This window comes from Budorcas taxicolor, chromosome 5, assembly GCF_023091745.1.
Source record: "Budorcas taxicolor isolate Tak-1 chromosome 5, Takin1.1, whole genome shotgun sequence".
Taxonomy (NCBI): domain Eukaryota; kingdom Metazoa; phylum Chordata; class Mammalia; order Artiodactyla; family Bovidae; genus Budorcas; species Budorcas taxicolor.
Genome location: NC_068914.1, coordinates 100,337,347 through 100,357,966, shown reverse-complemented (window position 1 = coordinate 100,357,966; position 20,620 = coordinate 100,337,347). Strand labels below are relative to the sequence as shown.

At 50.9% G+C, this 20,620-nt stretch overlaps 2 protein-coding genes across 4 annotated transcripts; both read left to right on the top strand.

Annotated features, from left to right (window-relative positions):
- The first annotated feature begins 1,241 nt into the window (after nt 1-1,241).
- PIP4K2C (phosphatidylinositol-5-phosphate 4-kinase type 2 gamma) lies at nt 1,242-13,862 on the top strand. Of its 3 annotated transcripts, none has more exons than XM_052639429.1 (11): nt 1,242-1,464; nt 4,290-4,387; nt 5,061-5,157; nt 5,531-5,674; nt 9,199-9,345; nt 9,534-9,572; nt 10,153-10,266; nt 11,244-11,511; nt 11,680-11,783; nt 11,971-12,070; nt 12,389-13,862. In XM_052639429.1, exons 1-10 carry the CDS (start codon nt 1,291-1,293, stop codon nt 12,049-12,051), a joined length of 1,266 nt encoding a protein of 421 aa, XP_052495389.1. In that variant the 5' UTR covers nt 1,242-1,290; the 3' UTR covers nt 12,052-12,070; nt 12,389-13,862. The 3 variants fall into 3 exon arrangements, with proteins under 3 accessions (XP_052495389.1, XP_052495390.1, XP_052495391.1); XM_052639430.1 differs by having other exon boundaries at nt 11,971-12,093; XM_052639431.1 differs by lacking the exon at nt 9,534-9,572.
- A 2,797-nt stretch (nt 13,863-16,659) lies between these two features.
- Nucleotides 16,660-20,176, top strand: DTX3 (deltex E3 ubiquitin ligase 3). Its single transcript, XM_052639420.1, has 5 exons — nt 16,660-16,716; nt 16,900-16,974; nt 17,312-18,060; nt 18,966-19,183; nt 19,519-20,176. Coding segments are annotated over exons 2-5 (1,044 nt in total). The 5' UTR covers nt 16,660-16,716; nt 16,900-16,973; the 3' UTR covers nt 19,595-20,176.
- The last annotated feature ends 444 nt before the right edge of the window (nt 20,177-20,620 follow it).

Here is a 20,620-nt window from a genome sequence, read left to right as displayed (position 1 = left end):
TAACTTCTATTTTAATGAATTTGACTCTTCTCCTTGGTGAGGTCTCCCTAAAAAGTGTGTTTTTACCATGTGTTTCCCTATAAGGCACTCCCTGCCAGGTTTTCTCATAACCAAATTTCCTGAAAAAGTCTTAAGCTTTCCCTCCCCTCTTTCTCACTTCCTACTTATCCCTCAGCCCATCCTGATCTGGCTCTTGTTCTGCTGAAAGTGCTTTCCAAAGGTCACCAGTTGTGGGACTGCCCTGATAGTCCACTGGTTAAGACTCTGCCTTTCTACTGCAGAGGGCATGTGTTCAATTCCCCTTCTGGGAACTGAGATTCCTCATGCTGCATAACACAGCCAACTAAGAAAAAAAATAAAAGCCCCTAGTTGCCAAAGACAACTCAACTCCCTTGGCTTTTGTGACCCTGCTCTCCTGGCCCTGTTTATTTCTCTGGCCACCCCTTCTCAGTCTTCTCCCACTAGCCTCTCACATGCTGGTCTATGCCAGGGTTCAGTCATTGGACTTTCCTTGGAGTTGTCATTCACATCTACAGATTCCTCACAAAAATTAAACTCCTATTCCCAGCCCAGATCATTCTGCTGAACTCTGGGCCCAGATATCCTGCTGCCCTCAGGTGCCCTAAACACTGTTAGGCAAAAGCCCGGGATTCATTCTCAGTGTCTCCCTCTCCCTCAAAGCCCACATCCACTGTGAATTTTACACACTAACATCAAACTGAACCTTTAGAGGCCATCCCCTTCTAGCCCAATAGTCACTGTTTTAGTGTCTCACCTCGTGCCTAGACTTTTGCAATCCTCTGGTTATCCTCCAGAATGATGCCTGAGCGGTCTTTCTAAAAGCACAAAACCCACTTAAGGGATCTCCTACTTCTTAAACAAACGCTTTCAGGTTAGCCTCAGGCGCGAGATTATCGCTAGAAACTGGGCGAAACTGGAAAGCGGCCACTTTACAGCTACGAAGCCCTCGACCATAGGGTTAAATCGGTCTAGCCCAAGCAGCAACCCCAACGCCTGGATGACTGGTCTGGGCTTCGCGGACCGCTCGCAGCCCTCAAAGGAAAAGGTTTCCACGCAACTCCCCATCATCAGGTTAGCCCACCCACCGCGCACGCGTCGGGGCGCGCGGGCCACCACCAGGGGGCGGAGTCAACCTGCCCCGCCCTGCTCACGCGCCAGCGGGCCAGCCTCCGGTCACGTGACGGAGGCGCAGGTGAGCGCCGCTTCCGGGGTCGGGAACCCGCATCGCAGACGGTTCAAGCTTCCACTCGGCCGGGTTCCCGGGAGACTATGGCGTCCTCCTCGGTCCCGCCGGCCGCTGTACCGGCGGCGACAGCGGCCCCCGGCGCGGGTTTCGGCTTCGCCTCCAAAACCAAGAAGAAGCATTTCGTGCAGCAGAAGGTGAAGGTGTTCCGGGCGGCCGATCCGCTGGTGGGCGTGTTCCTGTGGGGCGTAGCCCACTCGGTGAGACCCTGCCCCGGCCCCGCTGTGGCCCTGACCTAACCCCTCAGCTCCTCCGGGCGTGTCTGTTCCCAGGCTCCCGCTTCCGGAGCCCATCGCGCTGCCACTTTTCCACCAGGCTGTCCCGGTCCCTGCCCACCTACCCTCAGGTGTCTCCCGCACCATACCTTCTTGCTGTAAAGCTTTTTTTCTTTCTTTTTTAACGTAGGCTTTGTCTCTTCCTCCGCCCTTTATTCCTCCACTCTGTTTCCTTCTTCGCATGAAATCCAGCTCCCTGCCTCCTCCCAGTCAGTTCCAGCTTCAGCCCCAGGCCACGGAGCCCGGCCGGGACCTGGCTCCATCTGGAAGGACTTTAGGGGGAGAGACTGTAATAGATTGGTGGCGGTGAGGTCTCCGGTGAGAGAGTGTGCGTAGAAGGGGAGCGGGAAGAGTAGCTGAAAGGAAGTAACTGTTCGTTTACTCTCCTTTGCACCTTGCTTTCCAGCCGCCTTCCTTGACTTTGGAACCTTGGCTCTGAGGGGAAGCTCCAGCCTTCCTGGATCTTCTAATCCTGTATGTCCCTTTCCCTTCCAGAGGTACAGCATTTCAGGGAGGCTACCCTGCCCTGAGCCTAGTGGTTGCACTCAGTCAGCCCTTAATGTGTATAAGCCTTTGGTCTTACCTGCACCTTGTTGCTGGCTGGAGTAATGTTATTTGGTGTTACTGAGGGTCATCTTTGAATGAAGAGTTGGCTCAGGAGTTCTGGTGGACATTATGGTGGTGAACTTTAGAATCAGGGGGCTGCGTAGACGGTAGCCTTGGGAATCAGGAGGAGACCAGAGAGGCCAGCGCATCTCTGGTTCCTGAAGATACCTCAAGTGAAGAAAGCACAGCCATTGCCCTCCCTTCTCTCATGGCTGGAGTGGGAGGAGTGCAGTGATCTTGAATGTGACACCAAAATTTTAAAAATTCAATTTCCTTGAAACATTATAGTCATATGGAGTGTTGTATTATAGCCATCATATAGTGTTGTGGAGATGGAAGGGGATGGGGAAGAATACAGTTTTTGTCATTCTTAGTTTGGGGCTTAGGAAGTTATATGGAGTCTATCAGCTCCCTTTTGCATTTGTGGTCCCCAGGTCCCTGGGTGGTAATGTCTTATCGGAGAGTATTCAGTCTATACCACTTGGTATGGGCAAAGCTAATGGAGGCAGGGCTTCCTTTCTTCCCATCCATCCCTTTGGGAAGCTTGAGAAGGAGGGTTTTCCTTTGGTAAAGACTGGGGAAATTACACAGAAGACCTGCCTCAGCTTCCCTAGATATGTCTACTTTAGTCCCAACACCCCACCTCCAGCCAGCACACATTTACTTAAAGGGTCTGGAATGGAGAAATTCCTTGAACATATGTCCTAGTGATGAGTCAGCCTGCTTAACAGCAGGTGGCGAGGAGGGGGCCATGAAGAATTTTAGGCTGGAAATCTCTAGTGGCTTCTTTTTTTTCTGGAGGAATATGTTCTATCTTTTTCTACTGAGAATGAGAGGAGCTGGTTTTTCATGGCAGCGTATGGGATTTAGGTTAGACTGAATTTCTGTTAAATAATCAAGTAAGAAAAGGTAAGGCATCCATTTATTCAGTTAATAAACACTTGGGGACCACTGTGTGCCAGACATTGTGCTAGTCGCTTGAGAGATGTAGATGATGAGAACTGGTCCTTAGGAGAGCTCACAGCCCAGGTGGGGAGCTCATATAAATCAGCAGTTAGAGTCAAGTGAGAAGTGGACTGACTGCTAAGTGGACTGCGTCAAAGATACTGCAGCACCCTTATTAGTCACTGGGGAGAAAGCACATCTCCTGAGCATTTCTTGGTACAGGAACTCCCTTTCCACTCTGATATTAGCAGACTGCTGATTCTTGGGGCTGAGGAGAGCATGTGGTGCTTGCATGCTTTGGGCTGTGGGTTGGCTTTACTTTAGTGAACAAACGAGCTCATATCCTCTACCTGCCCACATTCCCTCAGAAATCAGCTGTTTTTCTCTTACCTTATATGCAGGCAGGTGGGGACCTACTCAGAGAACTGGGGCAGAGTGGTCTGGAAGAACAGATCCTGTTTGTAAGAAGATGCCTCCTTCAGGATATGGACATTTTGTTCTTGCTGCTGTTGACCCCTCAGAGTCCCATTAACTCTCTGTACTTTGAAAACATCTTTTGTTTTGTTTCCAGTGGAGCATGGAACTGTTTGTCTTGAATGTCTTGAGTCTGCTGAGGGTTTTTTCTTTTTTTTTTTTCTAGAATTTCTCACAGCTTTAAAAATAATCCAGAGTTGCTTACAGAGTTTGCCTAATATAAAATGACTGTTGTGAGCCTGAAGTTCCACGGGGGTGGGAGTGTGAGGGGCCGTGTGTGAGGGTTGCTTGCTGCAGGCCTCGCTGGGCAGCAGAAGACAGCATATACTCACCTTAGTCAGGCATATGCGTAACCAGGGTATTTAAAGGAATGAGGTGGTTGTTGTTTAGTCGCCCAGTTGTGTCCGACTCTGCGACCTCATGGACTGCAGCACGCCAGGCCTCCCTGTCCATCATCTCCCAGAGTTTGCCCATGTTCATATTCTTTGCATCAGTGATGCCATCTAGCCCCAGATGCCCTTTTCTCCCTCTGCCCTCAGTCTTTCCCAGCCTGAGGGACTTTTCCAATGAGTCGTCTGTTTGCATCAGATGACCAAAATATTGGAGCTTCAGCTTCAGCAGCAGTCCTTCCAGTGACCCTTTTCTGACTCTTTCCCAGACACAGTATATAAGTAGCTCTCCATACTCCTCCTCACTGCCTTCCCATTCTTATTCTGACTGATCAGATCAATGAGCTCAGCCAGGTGCCTCCCCCGGTGATGCTGCTGCCAGATGACTTTAAGGCTAGCTCCAAGATCAAGGTCAACAATCACCTTTTCCACAGGTATGTGGGAATCCCTGCCCTTCTCTTGTCAGCCTTCCTAGAAAAGAGAAGAAATCATTTTAAAAGTTAAGGTTGAATGAGTTGAAAGTTTTAGATTTAGAAGGCAACTTACAAGTTCTCGCTTTATTGCTTAAACTTCTTCCCAATGCAGAAATTCAGTATTTTTTTAAAGAAACCACTAAAATAATTTCCAGTGTTCCCTACACACTTATCTATGTGTACTAGTTTGCCTCTCCTCTAGCTGAAAATTCCACAGCGTAAATACATTTAGTTGTCATTACCATTAGCTTCTGAGAGGTACTCCCCGAAAGATATATCTGAATCCTATAAGCCCTCCTAGTATCAGAAGGTACCATTCAAAACCTATTGCTGATTTAAGGATGTCTCTGACTTTCTTGAGATTTGGGAAATGCTGCTGTTTGGATGGGCAGTAGATCCTGGCTCTACTTAAGCCACTTACCAGTCATGTGGTTTAAGCACGTCACTCAGCCACCCTAAGCCAGTCTCCGTTTCTATAAAACGAGAATAACACACTTATAAAAGACCTCATATGGCTTCTGTGAGAATCAAATAAGATAATATGTGTGAAGGTGTTTTATAAACTGTCAAGCCCTTTATAAATGTAAGATAATATTGTTACTTTGTTTTCTTATCTTGAAAATCCCTGTTGCAGGGAAAATCTGCCCAGTCATTTCAAGTTCAAGGAATATTGTCCCCAAGTCTTCAGGAACCTGCGTGATCGATTTGGTATTGATGACCAGGATTACTTGGTGAGTGTCCATCTTGGGGAAAGGGTAGGCCTTTCTCCCTAACAAGGGGAATCCTTGGGACAGTAATGTTTGGAGAAATGAGGACCTTCACAGGTATTCTTTACCTTTTTGTGGTCATTACTATCTTGTGGTCAGGCATCTTCAAAAATCTGAAGAAAGGTATAAAGCCTGTCCTTGGGGAGAAATGTAGATGCATTAAAAATTTTGCTGCTCATTTCATTCAGTCTATATATGGACACTGGATTTAGAACTTTTTTTCATCCTCTCATGCCAAGGTTTTATCTACTTTCAGATGTGTTCAGTTGACCACTGTCCTATGCATCTGTATATAAAGGGGGAGGAAAAGAGCTCCTAGCCCCTTCTGTGTCCCTAGGTATCTCTTACCCGAAGTCCCCCAACTGAAAGTGAAGGCAGTGATGGTCGCTTCCTTATCTCCTATGATCGGACTCTGGTCATCAAAGAAGTATCCAGTGAGGACATTGCTGACATGCATAGCAACCTGTCCAACTACCACCAGGTCAGACCTCTCTCAGCCTCATTCTTCCCGTTCCCTCCCTACTCGTAGCTCAGCTTCAGAGCACCTGGGAGACTTCCTGTCCCTCTTCCTCCCTATAGCCTATAGCCTATAGCACTCAACATAATTTTTTTTGAAAAACAAGGCATTTCAAAAAGAGAGGCTTCGCATACCTATTTGTGTTTGATTAAATAAGAGTTTAGACATGTTCCTTCTCATTTGGTGCTTCTAATCTAAAGCCGCTGTGAATTGATAGATACAAAAAGGATACGTGAATAGCAAAGTATAAATTTCAGACTAAGTTAGAATTAGACGAAGTGCCAACATCAAATGTACCATCAGGAATAAATGCAGTTTGGGGAGAAAACCACGGTGAGTATACCATTGGGATAGATTGGAGGGAAGAAGCCATGATCATAACCAGCCCTAAGAGAGATTAGGGAAGCTATTCTGTCTGAGCAGATGAATTTGGAATATGAAGTTTCTGGAATATTTTGGGAATAAAAAAGACCTGAATATCTTTCTACTGAAGGAAAATCTCATCCAAATCAGTGCTGCTGCTGCTAAGTCACTTCAGTCGTGTCCGACTCTGTGCGACCCCATAGACGGCAGCCCACCAGGCTCCCCGTCCCTGGGATTCTCCAGGCAAGAACACTGGAGTGGGTTGCCATTTCCTTCTCCAATGCGTGAAAGTGAAGTCGCTCAGTCATGTCTGACTCTTAGTGACCCCATAGAGTGCAGCCTACCAGGCTCCTCCGCCCATGAGGTTTTCCAGGCAAGAGTACTAGCAAAAACAAAAGTGTTTTGGGTTATTCAACAGCTAACCCATGTCTGTTGTTATTAGGTCCTACGTCAGACAGTAAAGAAAGAGGTAAATGAAATGGCTGTGGCCATTGAGGATCTCTTGTTCTAATGGCAGAGACTGGTAAGTTAGCATTAGTTAAACACACAGCACGATGTGTGCAGGCAGTGGAGGTATGTAGGGAATGCTCTGGGTGGGTAGAGGAAGAGCATCCCAGCTCAGCCGGGGCAAGAGGTGCACCTGGTAGGCTCAAGGAGAGTTTTTAGAGGGAGTATCGTAGGAGTTGATTCATGCGTGACTGGTAGGGACCAGGCATTGGACATGATGAAAGAGAGCACGCTAGGCAAAGGAAAGCAGCACTTGTAAAGGCACAGAGCCATGAATGAGCTTGATGTTGCAGAACTGCAAGAAATTCAGTGTGACCAGGATGAGGTATTGTAGGACAGTTAGGCAGGAGCCAGGTGGTGAGGGCTTTATAAGCCACACAGAGAGTTTGGGTTTTATCCTGAAAGGTCGTTTGCGGGGGAGTGATGTATATATCATTTAGAAATAGCCCTGTGTCAGAATGGATTATAGAGGGGAAGTACTGAGAGTGGAGGTACCAGTGAGGAGATAAGTGTTATAGTCCAGGTGAGAAATGACACGGGCCTGGAAGGATGATGGTAGTGGAGGTGGAAAGGAAGACCTTTGGGAGAACTTCAGGAATTAAGGCAAAGGGGCTCCAAAGTCCTGGGAATTCCTGCCCAGTTGGGAAGCAGGAAGAGAAACAGGTCTTTGGAGGAAGACAGTTCTGATTTAGGCATGTTGAGTTTCTGGTTTCTACAGTTCGTCGGGATACAAATGTCCTATGAGTGGTTGGGGTATGGAATTTGGGAGAAAGAATCCGATCTCTTTCTAATTTTAGATTTCTTTCTAGTCTAGATTTCAGAGTTACAGGTGAGTAGATGGTACTTAGGAGAAGGCAATGGCACCCCACTCCAGTACTCTTGCCTGGAAAATCCCATGGACGGAGGAGCCTGGTAGGCTGCAGTCTGCAGGGTCGCTAAGAGTCGGACAGGACTGAGCGACTTCACTTTCACTTTTCACTTTCATGCATTGGTGAAGGAAATGGCAACCCACTCCAGGGTTCTTGCCTGGAGAATCCCAGGGACTGGGGAGCCTGGTGGGCTGCCGCCTATGGGGTCGCACAAGAGTCGGACACAACTGAAGCGACTGAGCAGCAGCAGCAGATGGTACTTAACACCGTGAATATAGATAAGATTATGGAAGTGTAGAGTGAAATAAGGTTGAGGACAGAACCTTGGGCAAGTAGAGTCCATAAAAGAGACTAAGGGATGCTTTTTTTTTTTTTAAACGTGATTGCCAAGTTTAATTCAACAGCTCCACTAACTCCTGCCTTGTAAAAATAACAGAATGCTCCTCTCCGAGTACACTGTGATGTGAGGTCAGGTTTGTTGTTTTTGATATAGCTCTATAAAAAAGTTGACGTGAAATGCACATAAAAAAAGTTTTAAGCTTTAAAAAATACAGACTAGTAATTTATCAATACACCTTGGAGGTTGAGAATAGGATACTAAGATTTAATAAATCTTCCAAATACAGGCAGTCCCCAACATATACAGCATTTTCCAAATACAGTGGCTTTCCCCATCAGGTTTAAAGGAGCAAAAACCTTTTCTTCTGCTCCTCCCAGTTACTAGACTACCCAGGTGCTCTAAACCCACAACCACGACCCCAAGGAAGGAAAAGAGGAGGGGAGATGGGGACCAAGTAAGGCCACATGGTCACTGCTGCCCAGAGACTCTGTTGTGGTTGTTTTTTTCCTCCTTCCCCCAGGCCTCGGTCCCCAGCGCTGCCCCAGAAGTCCCTGCCAGGGGACAGATCTAGAGAGCTCCTACCCTCATGTGACCGGTGAGGCTGAGGCTGAAGGCCCAAGGGCCAGCACCACATTTGGGTCTTCTTGGCTGGAGCTATCGGATGCTTTTAGTGATTTATGCCCTACTTCATTCCACGTAGGATTTGTGGACAGACAGGAGTGGTGTGATGGGAGCTCAGGCTGGTCAGTAGTATCAAGTACCAGCCAGTTGAAATATGACAATGACAAGATGCCTGTTTGAGTTGGCAACTGAGGGATTTGAGGCAGTGAAGAGTAGAGAAATTTCCGAGGAGAAATGAGCGTATAATCTGATTTCATTGGTTTGAGGTATGAATGAGAGAAAATGGACTGATAGCTGACTAATTTTCTGAGAAGGTTGGCTATGAAGAGCAAGGCAGCAACACAGATGGTAGCACTTAAAAGGGGATTTTTTTAGGAATCCAAATTATAGGCCATCATGTAAACGTTTTTATTGTGGGAATCTAGCCCACCAAGAAATATTAGCCTAGGTAAAATCATTCCGTTGATGTAATTTCTATTCTTGGTTCTATGAATAAAGAGGGTCAAAAACAAGGATAACAGCACCTACCTTCCCCATCTCAAAGAATGATAAAGATCAAAGGAGAGAAGGCACTTTAAGAGATATTATACATCTGGGATAAATCAGAGGAGATGAGGATTCAGAAACTGCATGGATAACCTGGGGCTTCTTCAGAAAGCCCCACACCACTTCTGAGCTTCTGTAACCTGTCTATGTGAAGTTTTCTGGCTCCCTATGGAATAGGAGCATTTGAATTCCCATCCCTGAGCTGTTCATCTCTCCTGCTTCCTCCCTCCCTCCTACCCCAGTATATTGTGAAGTGTCATGGCAACACATTGCTGCCCCAGTTCCTGGGGATGTACCGGGTTAGCGTGGACAATGAAGACAGCTACATGCTCGTGATGCGCAACATGTTTAGCCACCGTCTTCCTGTGCACAGGAAGTATGACCTCAAGGTAAGGAGAGGAGGCGAGTGCCGAAGGGGAGGCGCCTGATGGCCTGAGCAGGGGGAAAGGCCAGGGAGGGCACTGGATGATTCATTTTAAAGGAAAGAAGGCTGTGGGTTTGAGGACTTGTCTTAGGAGGTAGGTTCCGACCCTTGCTTTAGCCCCTTTGCTGACTTGGTCTTTGGATCTCTCCACAGGGCTCCCTAGTGTCCCGGGAAGCCAGCGATAAGGAGAAGGTGACATAATTCTAGATGACAGGGTGTGAGGGGTGGGGGAGGGCAGGTGAAAGTGATCTTCTTAGGATATAGAGGTAGGGATCTTTGGATATTAATTCTTATCTTAAACCACCAAAAAAGAAGAGAAATGTAAACTTTTCCTGATCCAGGGACTTTCTGGAAGGGGCAGTGGGAAGGGCCTTTTTGTCACTGTCTTGGGTTTGGGAATGGGTGAAAATGCCAGACATCAAGAGCAAAATGCTCACCGACCACCTCCCATTCTGAGCTTTCATTCAAGCCAGCTGTCTTTGCTTAAGAAGAAGAAAGAAAAGTCAGAATGGAATACGTGAACTGAAAACCCTAGGTAGAAAGTAGTGGGGTGTGATTTGGGATACAGCTGCAGTGACTAAGTCTGGGGGCACCACTGGAGGTAAGAACAGACTCTGGGCAGCCTCCCAGTGTAAAGTCAGGTGAGAGGGGTGGTAAACCTCTCCCCCAGGGGCCCCGGAGCGCGAGACTGAGCCCTACATAGAGCAGGGTTCACTGGCTGAGATGGTAGGGGAGGACTGTATTCCCAGGATGTCCCTTTGCCTGTTCTCAGGTTAAGGAACTGCCCACCCTTAAGGATATGGACTTTCTCAACAAGAACCAGAAAGTTTATATTGGTGAAGAGGAGAAGAAAATCTTTCTAGAGAAGCTAAAGAGAGATGTGGAGGTGATGATTGGGGTGCCCTGGGAAATGACATTGCTTCGCTTTTTTGCTTCCCCCTGGGCAGCTATCCATTTACAATATGAGGGAACTCATCCCCTTCCCTTGGGGCTCTCTGCCTATAGGGGATTTGGGCTTCCCTGATAGCTCAGTTGGTAAAGAATCTGCCTGCAAGCAGAACACCCTGGTTTGACTCCTAGGTTGGAAGATCCACTGGAGAAGGGATAGGCTACCCACTCCAGTATTCTTGGGCTTACCTTGTGGCTCAGCTGGTAAAGAATCCACCTGCAATGTGGGAGACCTGGGTTCAATCCCTGGGTTGAGAAGGTCCCCTGGAGAAGGGAACGGGCTGCTGCTGCTGCTTAGTCGCTTCAGTCATGTGCGACTCTGCGACCCCATAGACAGCAGCCCACCAGGCTCCGCCGTCCCTGGGAATCTCCAGGCAAGAACACCGGAGTGGGTTGCCATTTCCTTCTCCAGTGCATGAAAGTAAAAAGTGAAAGTGAAGTCGCTCAGTCGTGTCTGACTCTTAGCGACCCCATGGACTGCAGCCTACCAGGCTCCTCTGCCCATGGGATTTTCCAGGCAAGAGTACTGGAGTGGGGTGCCATTGCCTTCTCCGGGGAATGGGCTACCCACTCCAGTATTGTGGCCTAGAGAATTCCATGGACTGTATAGTCTGTGGAGCCCCAAAAAGTTGGACAAGACTGAGCAACTTTCACTTTCATGAAAACCTTCTAGAGGTGACCTTTGGAGGGGGTGGCTGGTATGAACTGAAAGAATGATCTTAAAAGAATTCTTTAAAAAACACTGATCTGAGATACCAGGACATTTAGGCAATAAAGGGCAATGGTATGCTCCCAACCCTCCGTTTTTACACTTCCTTTCCCCAGGAGGGCCCTGGATAGTCAGGGAGGTATAAGGGTGGTACATGGGAATGGAGAGAGACACCTGGGGCTTCTGACCTGCCAGTGGGGTCTCAGTTCCTAGTGCAGCTGAAGATCATGGACTACAGCCTCCTTCTGGGCATCCACGACATCACACGGGGCTCTGAGCCGGAGGAGGACGGGCCGGTGCGGGAGGAGGAGTCAGAGGGGGATGGGGACTGTGGCCTTACTGGACCTCCTGCACCGGTGGGCTCCTATGGCACTTCCCCTGAGGGTATCGGCGGCTACGTCCATTCCCACCGGCCCTTGGGCCCTGGAGAGTTTGAATCCTTCATCGATGTCTACGCCATCCGGAGTGCTGAGGGTGAGAGAGAGTCTGGAAATTTTAAGGGCAGGGAGGGTAGTCCCTGGGGAACAGAGACCAGGGTGGTGGATGGAGAGGCTGGTTAGCTTTTCAGAAGAAATCTGACTGGTTCCTGGGGGGAGGGAATTGGAGCTATACTTGGTCTTCATCGCTGGTCTCTCTCCCCAGGGGCCCCTCAGAAGGAGGTATATTTCATGGGCCTCATTGACATCCTGACACAGTATGATGCCAAGAAGAAAGCAGCTCACGCAGCCAAAACTGTCAAGCATGGGGTGAGGGTTCCCTGAAGCCTTTCCTTTCCTGTCTTGACTATTCAAGAGCCTCTTGTGCCAGAGCAGTGGGGTGGCAGAAGGATGAAGGGCTGGGTATGGAAATGTTTGGGAGTGGGAAGAAGGGGAGGGCAGGGAGCAGGGGAGGGCTGTGGGGACTGACACCCTGTTCCACACCTTCCTCTCACAGGCGGGGGCAGAGATCTCTACTGTCCACCCTGAGCAGTATGCTAAGCGATTCCTGGATTTTATTACCAACATCTTTGCCTAGGAAACTGCCTGACTTCATGGTGACTGCTGCCCTATGTTTCAGGTGGTGGGGGCCTGAGAGGCATGGGGGAACTGTGAATGTTCTGGCCACTAACTTCTCTTCCTCTTTTGCTAACTTCAGGCTACAGGCTCCTTCCATCCAAATAACTCCATCTTGTTGAGTAGGCTCTTCCTGGCCCTCAGAAATACCGATTGATTGTTTTCCCTCCCCTTCCTTCCCTTCTCTCCCTTCCCTCTTTCCCTTCCCCACCAAGTTGCTTGCTTCATTAGAGTGTTTACTGTTGACTCTCTCCCAAGTGCCTTGATCTTTGTAAAATGTCCTGTTGTTTCCATAACAGAGGAGGAGCTGGGGGAAGGGGGTTGTTGGCCATCTTCAAGACCTGACTGGACAGATGGACCTGGCTCAAGCAACTTACTCTGGATGCACTTTGCTGTGTGGGATGAGCTAAGAGTATCTGAATTTTGCTGATAACTTTATAGAACTCGTTGTGGCATGCTTCCTTCCCAATAGGCCCTGGGATGGAAGATTTTCAAGACACTACAGATGTGGGTGCCAGCATGCACACATACACTGGGATATGGCCAGTCTTACCCAGGTGGGGTGGAGAGTGGTTGGTGGACTGGCAGCTTGTGGCGGTGGGACCTATGAGGACTCCTGTGATTATTTAGGGAATTGGAGGTCTGTGTTGAGGGTTGACTACTCTGATCTCTTCCCTCACTCCACCTACCCCCACTAGAGATGGCCATAGTGTTGAATCCTGGGTGAAGCTGTTTGACTGCTGCTGCTCTTCACCCGGACCTCACATCCCTCCTAGGGCCAGAACCCTTCAGTGGGGGTGTGGTCAGTTCTGGAGGCTGGACAGATGAGCCAAGGGTGTAAGGTTCACTCCCTGTGTTAAATTTCCTTTCTTCATGTCTAGCCATCCCGGAGGTTTTAGTCCCAGCAGAAGGGAATACCTCTACTTGGGTTAACCCTCATCATCTCTAGAGAATGGAAGTCTCACATGGGGATGCCTCCTCCACTCCCCGGAAGTATGCCCCTAGCATACTTCCTCCCCTGCCCCTTCTCAAACCTTTTCCCAGTTGGAGTTGTTTTCTGTTCTTTTCTGTCCATCTTAACTGCTACTGTGTCTCTCAGGGGACAGATGGCCCTCTTTGTCATCTTCACTCTCCACCCCCAGAGAGGAGTCAGAGCCATAACTCAGTCACCCAGCCCCCTCCAAAGACAGTTGAGCTGATGCATGATATTCTCAGAATGCAATGGACCCTGATGAACTGGGATAGTTCCCTTCCCCGCAATGCCTTTGGGCCTCAGGCAGCCATTCATCTTGTGATTCTGCATCTCCCCTGAGGCTTCTGCATTTCTCGAACACAAAGATGGGGCACCAGCAAGTGGCCTGTAGGGATACAAAGACTCTCAGCTCTGTATCTGCCTGGACTGATCTGTCTCCTAAGAAGTCACGAGGTCATAAAGGAGAATTCTTCCTGCCCCTCCATCTTCTCCAAAGGAAGTAACAAGAGGAGTCCCCGGTTGAGGATTGGAGCCCCTATAAAATTTTCCTGTCAGGAGCCTCATGGATCTTTTTCATTCCACCGTCTACCTTTCCCTTGTTGAATGCAATAAAACTCCATGACACCAGCAACTTTGTTTAGAACTGGGTTTTCTGACCCATTTCTGGCTGATGTATCATAAGCATTATGGTTTTCATTTGTTGCTTCTGTTTTTCATCTTTTTTGTTTTATTAATAAAAAGATCTCGTGTATTTACTCCCATTGCCGTCACTATAAGGAAAATAAATTATTGAATTCAAATTTCTTCACAGAAATTCTTTTTCTCCCCCACTCCTCTTTTTTGGAAGCTTGGGCTTAGGGGTACAGTGACATGTAAAGAACTGATCTTTAAGGTGTTGGGTCCCTAAGGACGTGGGTTTCAAGATAGACGGCTGTGAGCTTAAAAGGTGGCAAGGAGTGTGCATGGGAATGGAAGACATTCCCCAGTTTTGCAGGAGTCAGGTACAGGGAGGTCAGGGACAATTGAGGTGATGTGACCCCCCTCCGCCCCTTTCCCCAGGGTTCTGGGCTAGATCACACATCTCTAAAGGTGAGCGAGTCTTAACAGCACCAAGCACACGCGAGCTAAAGGAGAAGGAATCCAGTATTTCCCCAGGCTTCCTGGGAAAGATGTCCTTTGTGTGGAGGACAGAAAGAGTACATCAGGGTCCTGGGAAAGTAAAGAAGGAAGTGACCAGCCATCCAGCCTGGAGAGGGAGTGAAGAAAGTGGGTGGATCAGCAGAGGTTGTTGCCAGTGTGAGAAATCCATCCTGTACTGTTTGGCCAAGGAGGTCTTCTGACCGTTGGAAAAACCTGGCTTGATGTGGCCCCAGGGAAGTGAGTCGGACTGGGGGCGGAGACTACTGACTCTGATGTGGGAAGCATAAGAGGGTCCGTCCCTACCCCCACCCCTCCCCCCTCGCTTTGTGAGTTTTTAACTATTTCAACTATAGACTTGATACCATCACTCCAAGGCATTTTTTTTGGACAGAATGTATTCACTTATTCTGCACCAGCCTCAGTGTAAAGACAAAAATCAGAGATCAATATCCAGCTGAGAGCAGGTTTGACAGAAGGTAACAATCTAGGAAAAGGCAAGCAATAAAGAAGGGAAACGTCTTAGTCCTGGATTTATTTTTTAGAACCAATGCTTTTTACTATGACTTCTTCCTACCTCCTATTCCTCAAAGGCCTTTCTAGAAAAAGGATCACAGAGAAATTGCCCCCTCTTCCCCACCTACCTAAACCGACACTCCTCACCCACCCATCTGCCACCAGCTTCCAGAAGCTGCCACGCAGCTGGCTGGCAAAGAACAGGGAGAGAGGGCCCCTCTCCGGAGGGGAAAGCGAGAAGGGTAGCGTCTCTTAAGGGATTTACCCTCCTACCCTGGGCTCCACCACACCACCCCCGCCTCCAAAGATTGGGACGGCGCCTCCATTTCTGTTTTGGGGCGGAAGGCAGGGGCTTGTGGATGGAAGGGGGTCAAAGGAAACGCTGATTATCACTTGGGAGCGGGAAGGGGGTGCCATCCTCCTTCATTCCCTCTTCCTCAGTCTGCACCCCCTGCAAACTCTCCCCCCCCACACACCTTCTCGGGGTCTCCCCCCCGCCCTTGTTGCTAAGGCCCAGACCGTCATCCCAGCAACAGCCTCAGTCATGTGACCGGCAATGGCGGCGCTGACGAGAGGTAGGTGAGCCCGGCGCCCCCCACACCCACCGCGCGCCCCCCGGACCCTTCTCGCACCCCCCGCGCGCCCTCCCGCTTCCCCTGCGCCCCGTCCTCGGTCTCCTTCTCCTGCGCGCGACCCCGGGGGTCCGGGCCCGGCCCCGCCGATCCTCCGTCTGTTACCCTCCAGCCTTGGCCTCCATTTGGGGGTTCTGGGGCCCGCTATCCGGCCGACATGCATCCCCACCCAGTGGTGGGGCTGCCGGGGCTCTGCCGAGCCTGGGATGCGGGGAGTTGGTTCCGGGTCGCGTCTGGCAGGAGGTCGTGGGGGGGAGGGGTGGAGATGCCTCCGTGATGCCCCCAGGGACCCTGGCCCTTCCCGGCTGCCCCTGTCCGCCGGCCCCTCTCGAGCGGGAGGGACTGGCCCCGTGTCCGGCCTGGGCTGCCCCAGAGGAATCGGACCCAGCAAAATCTGTGGCCCCGCCTCCCTTTTCTGTGCCAGCAGGACTTGGAGCAAAGGACATCTAGGTCCTGGCTTCACTCTGATGGGGAGGGGGTGTTCCACCTGGATGGACCGAATGAGCCGAGGCTCTAGGGTTCCGATTTCGCTTTCTGAATCTTGAGGTGCATCTGGCCTTGAGGGGACTGGGAAGGAGGCGCAAACGGAGAGCTGCTCCCTTTTGGATCAGTCAAGGAATTGAGGTCACACTAATGGCCCTTCTTTCTATTTGGGCCACATTTGGAGGTGTTGTAGGGATAGCTCTGTAGCTGAACACAGCAAGACGGGGGCAGGGAGGGGGTGGTGGTGGTGGAGAATATCAGGGTGCTCCAGCGGATCCCCTGCGTGAGCTCCACCCCTCCTGAAATGCAGCCTAGGTTGCTGGCAGGCCTGGATTTTGTGTGGTGGGTTTAAAAGGTGACAGCGAGAACTTCGTTATTACGGGGGCTTCTGCCACTTGGTCCGCATTCCAAACAGACTCCAGCAGAAGGGACTGGGTTAACACTCAAGGAAGGCACCCTAGCACTAGGAGCTGAATTATTGGCAAAATGTGGAGCAGGGCGAGAAGCTGGGGAGCAAAGGAGATATTCTTGTCCTTGTGATCTGAGGGAGGTGGCAAAACAGACCTCTCTGTGTGTGGGCTTTTCCCTTCCAGACTTCTCTAATCTGTGTCCCTAGGTTTCTTAAGAGCCCAGAGCTGAGGAAGAGGAAAGTTAGCATGTTGAAGTTCCTTCTTTAGGAACTTGGCCAGAGGCTGAGGATGAAATTCTGCAAAAGACAGGGAGAGGAAATGGAAGGAGGAGTTTTTGTTTGCCTCTGGGCTGACTGGGGGAAACGGTAATATTTGTCATCCTAACCCCTCCTCCCTCCCTCCCCCCTCCCCTAGTCCTGGTCAGCTGAATGTGGAAACAGAGGGAATTCTGCTGTCACCGTCCATGGGCTTTCCAGGTATCTGCCTTTCATGGAAACTTCAACTTTCACCCTTAAATTGGTTTCCTTCATTCCATGTTCCTAGTAATCCCATTCCCAGGAGATTTACCCCCAGGTTCTGTCTGTCTCGTGGGCTGCTGGGTGGGGGCATGTGGAAATGGGAGAAGGGGTTTTCCACTCCTTTTCCTTTCCACCCACCAGGTCACACAACCTACAAGTAGGGAGTGGGGACAGAGCGCGCGCCTGCATGCCAATTCTAAGCTCTTCAGGATCAGAGTGAGCAAAAAGGAGGGTCGAAATCTCCTTTCCTTTTACAGAACCCAGTCCAGAGTTGGGGAGGGCCAGGATGCTTCTGTGCTCTAGGGAGGAGTGTAGAACCAAGACTGATGCTTACCTTAGATGATAATAAAGTTAGAGCAGCTTTCTTGCTCTTCAGAGGGTGCTGGAGTTTGAAAGATGGGAGGAACTAGAACGTGAACTTTGGGGAGGAGATGGGGGTTGGGCTCTGAGAGAGTAGAGGTAATATAGGACCGGAAAGGAATGGGAAGTAGGAGGCACTGATATCTGTGAAATGGGGACCCCCCACCCTGAGTCCCTTTTACCCTGGGGGCAGTGTCGTTCGTCCTGTCCAGAATGGCAGCCTGTGGAGGCAATTGCAAGAACAAAGTGACTGTCTCCAAGCCTGTGTGGGACTTCCTGAGCAAGGAGACCCCTGCCCGGCTGGCCCGGCTTCGGGAGGAGCACCACGTGTCCATTCTCATAGACGGCGAGACTTCTGACATCTATGTTCTCCAGCTTTCCCCTCAGGGCCCTCCCCCAGCTCCTCCCAATGGGCTCTACCTGGCCAGGAAGGCTCTCAAGGGGCTGCTCAAGGAGGCAGAGAAAGAGCTCAAGAAAGCTCAGAGGCAGGGGGAGCTTATGGGCTGCCTGGCTTTGGGGGGTGGAGGGGAGCACCCTGAGCTGCACCGCCCAGGCCCACCCCCTCTCCGAGCAGCCCCACTCCTGCCCCCAGGGGCCCGGGGGCTTCCCCCACCTCCTCCTCCGCTGCCCCCTCCTCTTCCTCCCCGCCTTCGGGAAGAGACAGAAGAGCAGGAGAGCACCTGCCCCATCTGTCTGGGAGAGATCCAGAATGCCAAGACGTTGGAGAAGTGCCGGCACTCGTTCTGCGAGGGCTGCATTACCCGGGCCCTGCAGGTGAAGAAGGCCTGCCCCATGTGTGGCCGTTTCTATGGGCAGCTGGTGGGCAACCAGCCCCAGAACGGGCGGATGCTGGTCTCTAAGGATGCCACACTCCTACTACCCAGCTATGAGAAGTACGGCACCATCGTCATCCAGTACGTCTTCCCGCCCGGTGTCCAGGGGGTAAGAAGACTGTGGCTGCCCTTACCCTTTGGTTTCCCCAGGCTCCTTGTTCTCTGATTTAGGAAAACTGGGTGCGAGGGGAGTATGGTTGTTAGATGTGATATAGTCGTGCTGTCTCCTGGGATGCCTTCCCGCTCAGCTCAGTGCCCTGGAGCAAGAGGCCCCCCTGAAGCCTAGCTTTTCCATCCCCACGACCCCAAGGCACCCATGAAAATCAGGTATGAAAGAAAGGAATCGAATTCTGTTTCCTTGATGAACTTGGATGTTGACAGCTATTGTCAGCAGAGGTGAAGCCTGTGAGGATGGCGGCTCAGGTGCAGACCAGCACAGTGGGATAAGTCAGACCTCCCCTCAACAGTGCTGGGAGTGTTAACTCCATTTCAGATTTATGAGACAGAAAATTTTGTTGACAGTCGAAGGTTAAAACAGTAGTGGTCAAGAGCCTACAGGTGTCTTTTCCTGCTTGGCAAAGAGTAATGTCCAGTTCTGGTTTGCAGAAAGATGAGGGAGCTCTGAAGGAGAGAAATACAAAAATGGAACAGGTTAGACAGTGGAAAATGCACTGGGAGTACTTTCAGGTGGAGAAGGGAAAGCTGAAAGATAAATGATTCTGTCTTCACATTTCTGCTGAGTTATCTGGAGAGTAAGGCCCAGCTTACCTCCCATCAGTTTCGAGAATCGTTTGTTGCTTGCGGGATTGGGAGAGCAGAAAGAACCTCTGAATGATGAGAATTTGGTCTGGAAACAGGCTTCTGGTGCCCAGACCCTAGAGCTGGTCCTTCCGTGGAAGGCTGTCACTGCCCCAGCAGCATTAGCTGGGAGTGCACAGCCAGAAGGCTGGCCACCACGACCCTCCATGGGCCTTAAGATGCACAGCTGCTCATTCTGCCTCCCCATTCCCCCAGGCTGAACACCCAAACCCAGGAGTTCGGTATCCTGGCACTACTCGGGTGGCCTACCTCCCGGACTGCCCCGAGGGCAACAAGGTGCTGACCCTGTTCCGCAAGGCGTTTGACCAGCGTCTCACCTTCACTATTGGCACCTCCATGACCACAGGGAGACCGAATGTCATCACTTGGAACGACATCCACCACAAGACAAGCTGCACAGGGGGACCACAGCTGTGCGACATTCCTTCTTCCCTTCTCTTGGCTCTACCCCTTCTCCCCATTTCAACAGAGGGAACCCCTTCTCTTTGGGAGCCTCCTCACTGGAGAGGACCACCCCCAAACTATTCAACCGTCTTGTCCATCCCAGTGTCTCCTATAATCATCCTGGTCCTGATGTGCCCAGCTTAACCTACAAATATCAGCAGAATTGGGCTGTTATCTTGGGTTTGGATAACCTTAAGGAAGGTGGGGAGGGGCTAGAATGGGGCACCAGAATGAGGGTGAGAATGGGGGTAATGTGAGTAAGCCTGAGGGGCTAACCTTGACCCTCATTTCTCTTTGCTCCCAGGTTTGGGTACCCGGACCCCACCTACCTGACCCGGGTGCAGGAGGAGCTGAGAGCCAAGGGCATCACCGATGACTGAAGGACAGCCCCTTCGGGAAGCCCTTGCTGTTCTCCAGTAGGACCCAACGGAAGCCTCTGTTCTCTCTCCCTCTGCCCCCCTCACCACTCCAGTAGGGGACTGTCTGACCAGGGAAGGAGTTTGCAGAGGGAGGGGCTATCCCTTCCCCAGCCCCCCACTGGCCGAGTGCTTCAGTGCAGTGTGAGCCACTCCCTTCTGGCAAAGGCGCTGTCCCAGGCTCTGCTCCCCTCCTCCGCGTGTACATAATCCCAGCCGCCCTGCCCCCTCCATTGCCCTTGGCTTTTTCTGGTATGTGCTGTGCTCCAGTGACTCTGCTGAGAGAGGACCTGGGTGGGAAGGGAGGGTCTCTTGAACCTCCCACCCCCACACACTGCTCCACTGCTGAACTTCTGTGCAGGGAGAGGGATCAGGCTGCTGTGAGCACCCCTGGAGCCGGCTGCGTGTGTTCTTCAGAATCAATTCCCCCTTCACCCTTAGACTTGTCCTTTCTCTCCTGTGTCTCTGTCTCTGTCAGTCTTTCTCCCGCTCTTCTCTGCCCCCTATAAGGAGCCTCCTTATCCCGTTCTGGAATTGCCGCCGGACTGTAGCTTTTAATTTAATAAAAATAAAGTAAAATATGCAACTCTATGCCGCGCCCCTTCTGTTCTGTGGGCCGGGTCCGGGGTAGGGGTGGGATGCGGGGGCTGGACCTGCTGAGAAGGGGCGGTGGTGGTGATGGGGAGCTCCCTGTGAGCCTCGCCAGGCTGCCTGCCTCCGGAGGGCCTGGAGCGGCATGCACTTAGCGGGCTCCAGGATAACACAGCGAAGCCCTGGATCGTGCTTCGACGGAGGAGCTGGGATTAAGAGGGGTTTGTTTGTTGTTGAACGCCGGTTGTAGAGAAAGCGACAACCCTACCCCTTTAGAAAAGTTTGGCTGGGGTGGGAGTGGGGGCGGAGCCGGGCAGGGGGGCGGATTCGGCGGCGGCAACTCCCCGGACGCACGGAGGCCTCAGAGCCCCCCAGCTTCCGTGCCCCCTCGGCTCTGAA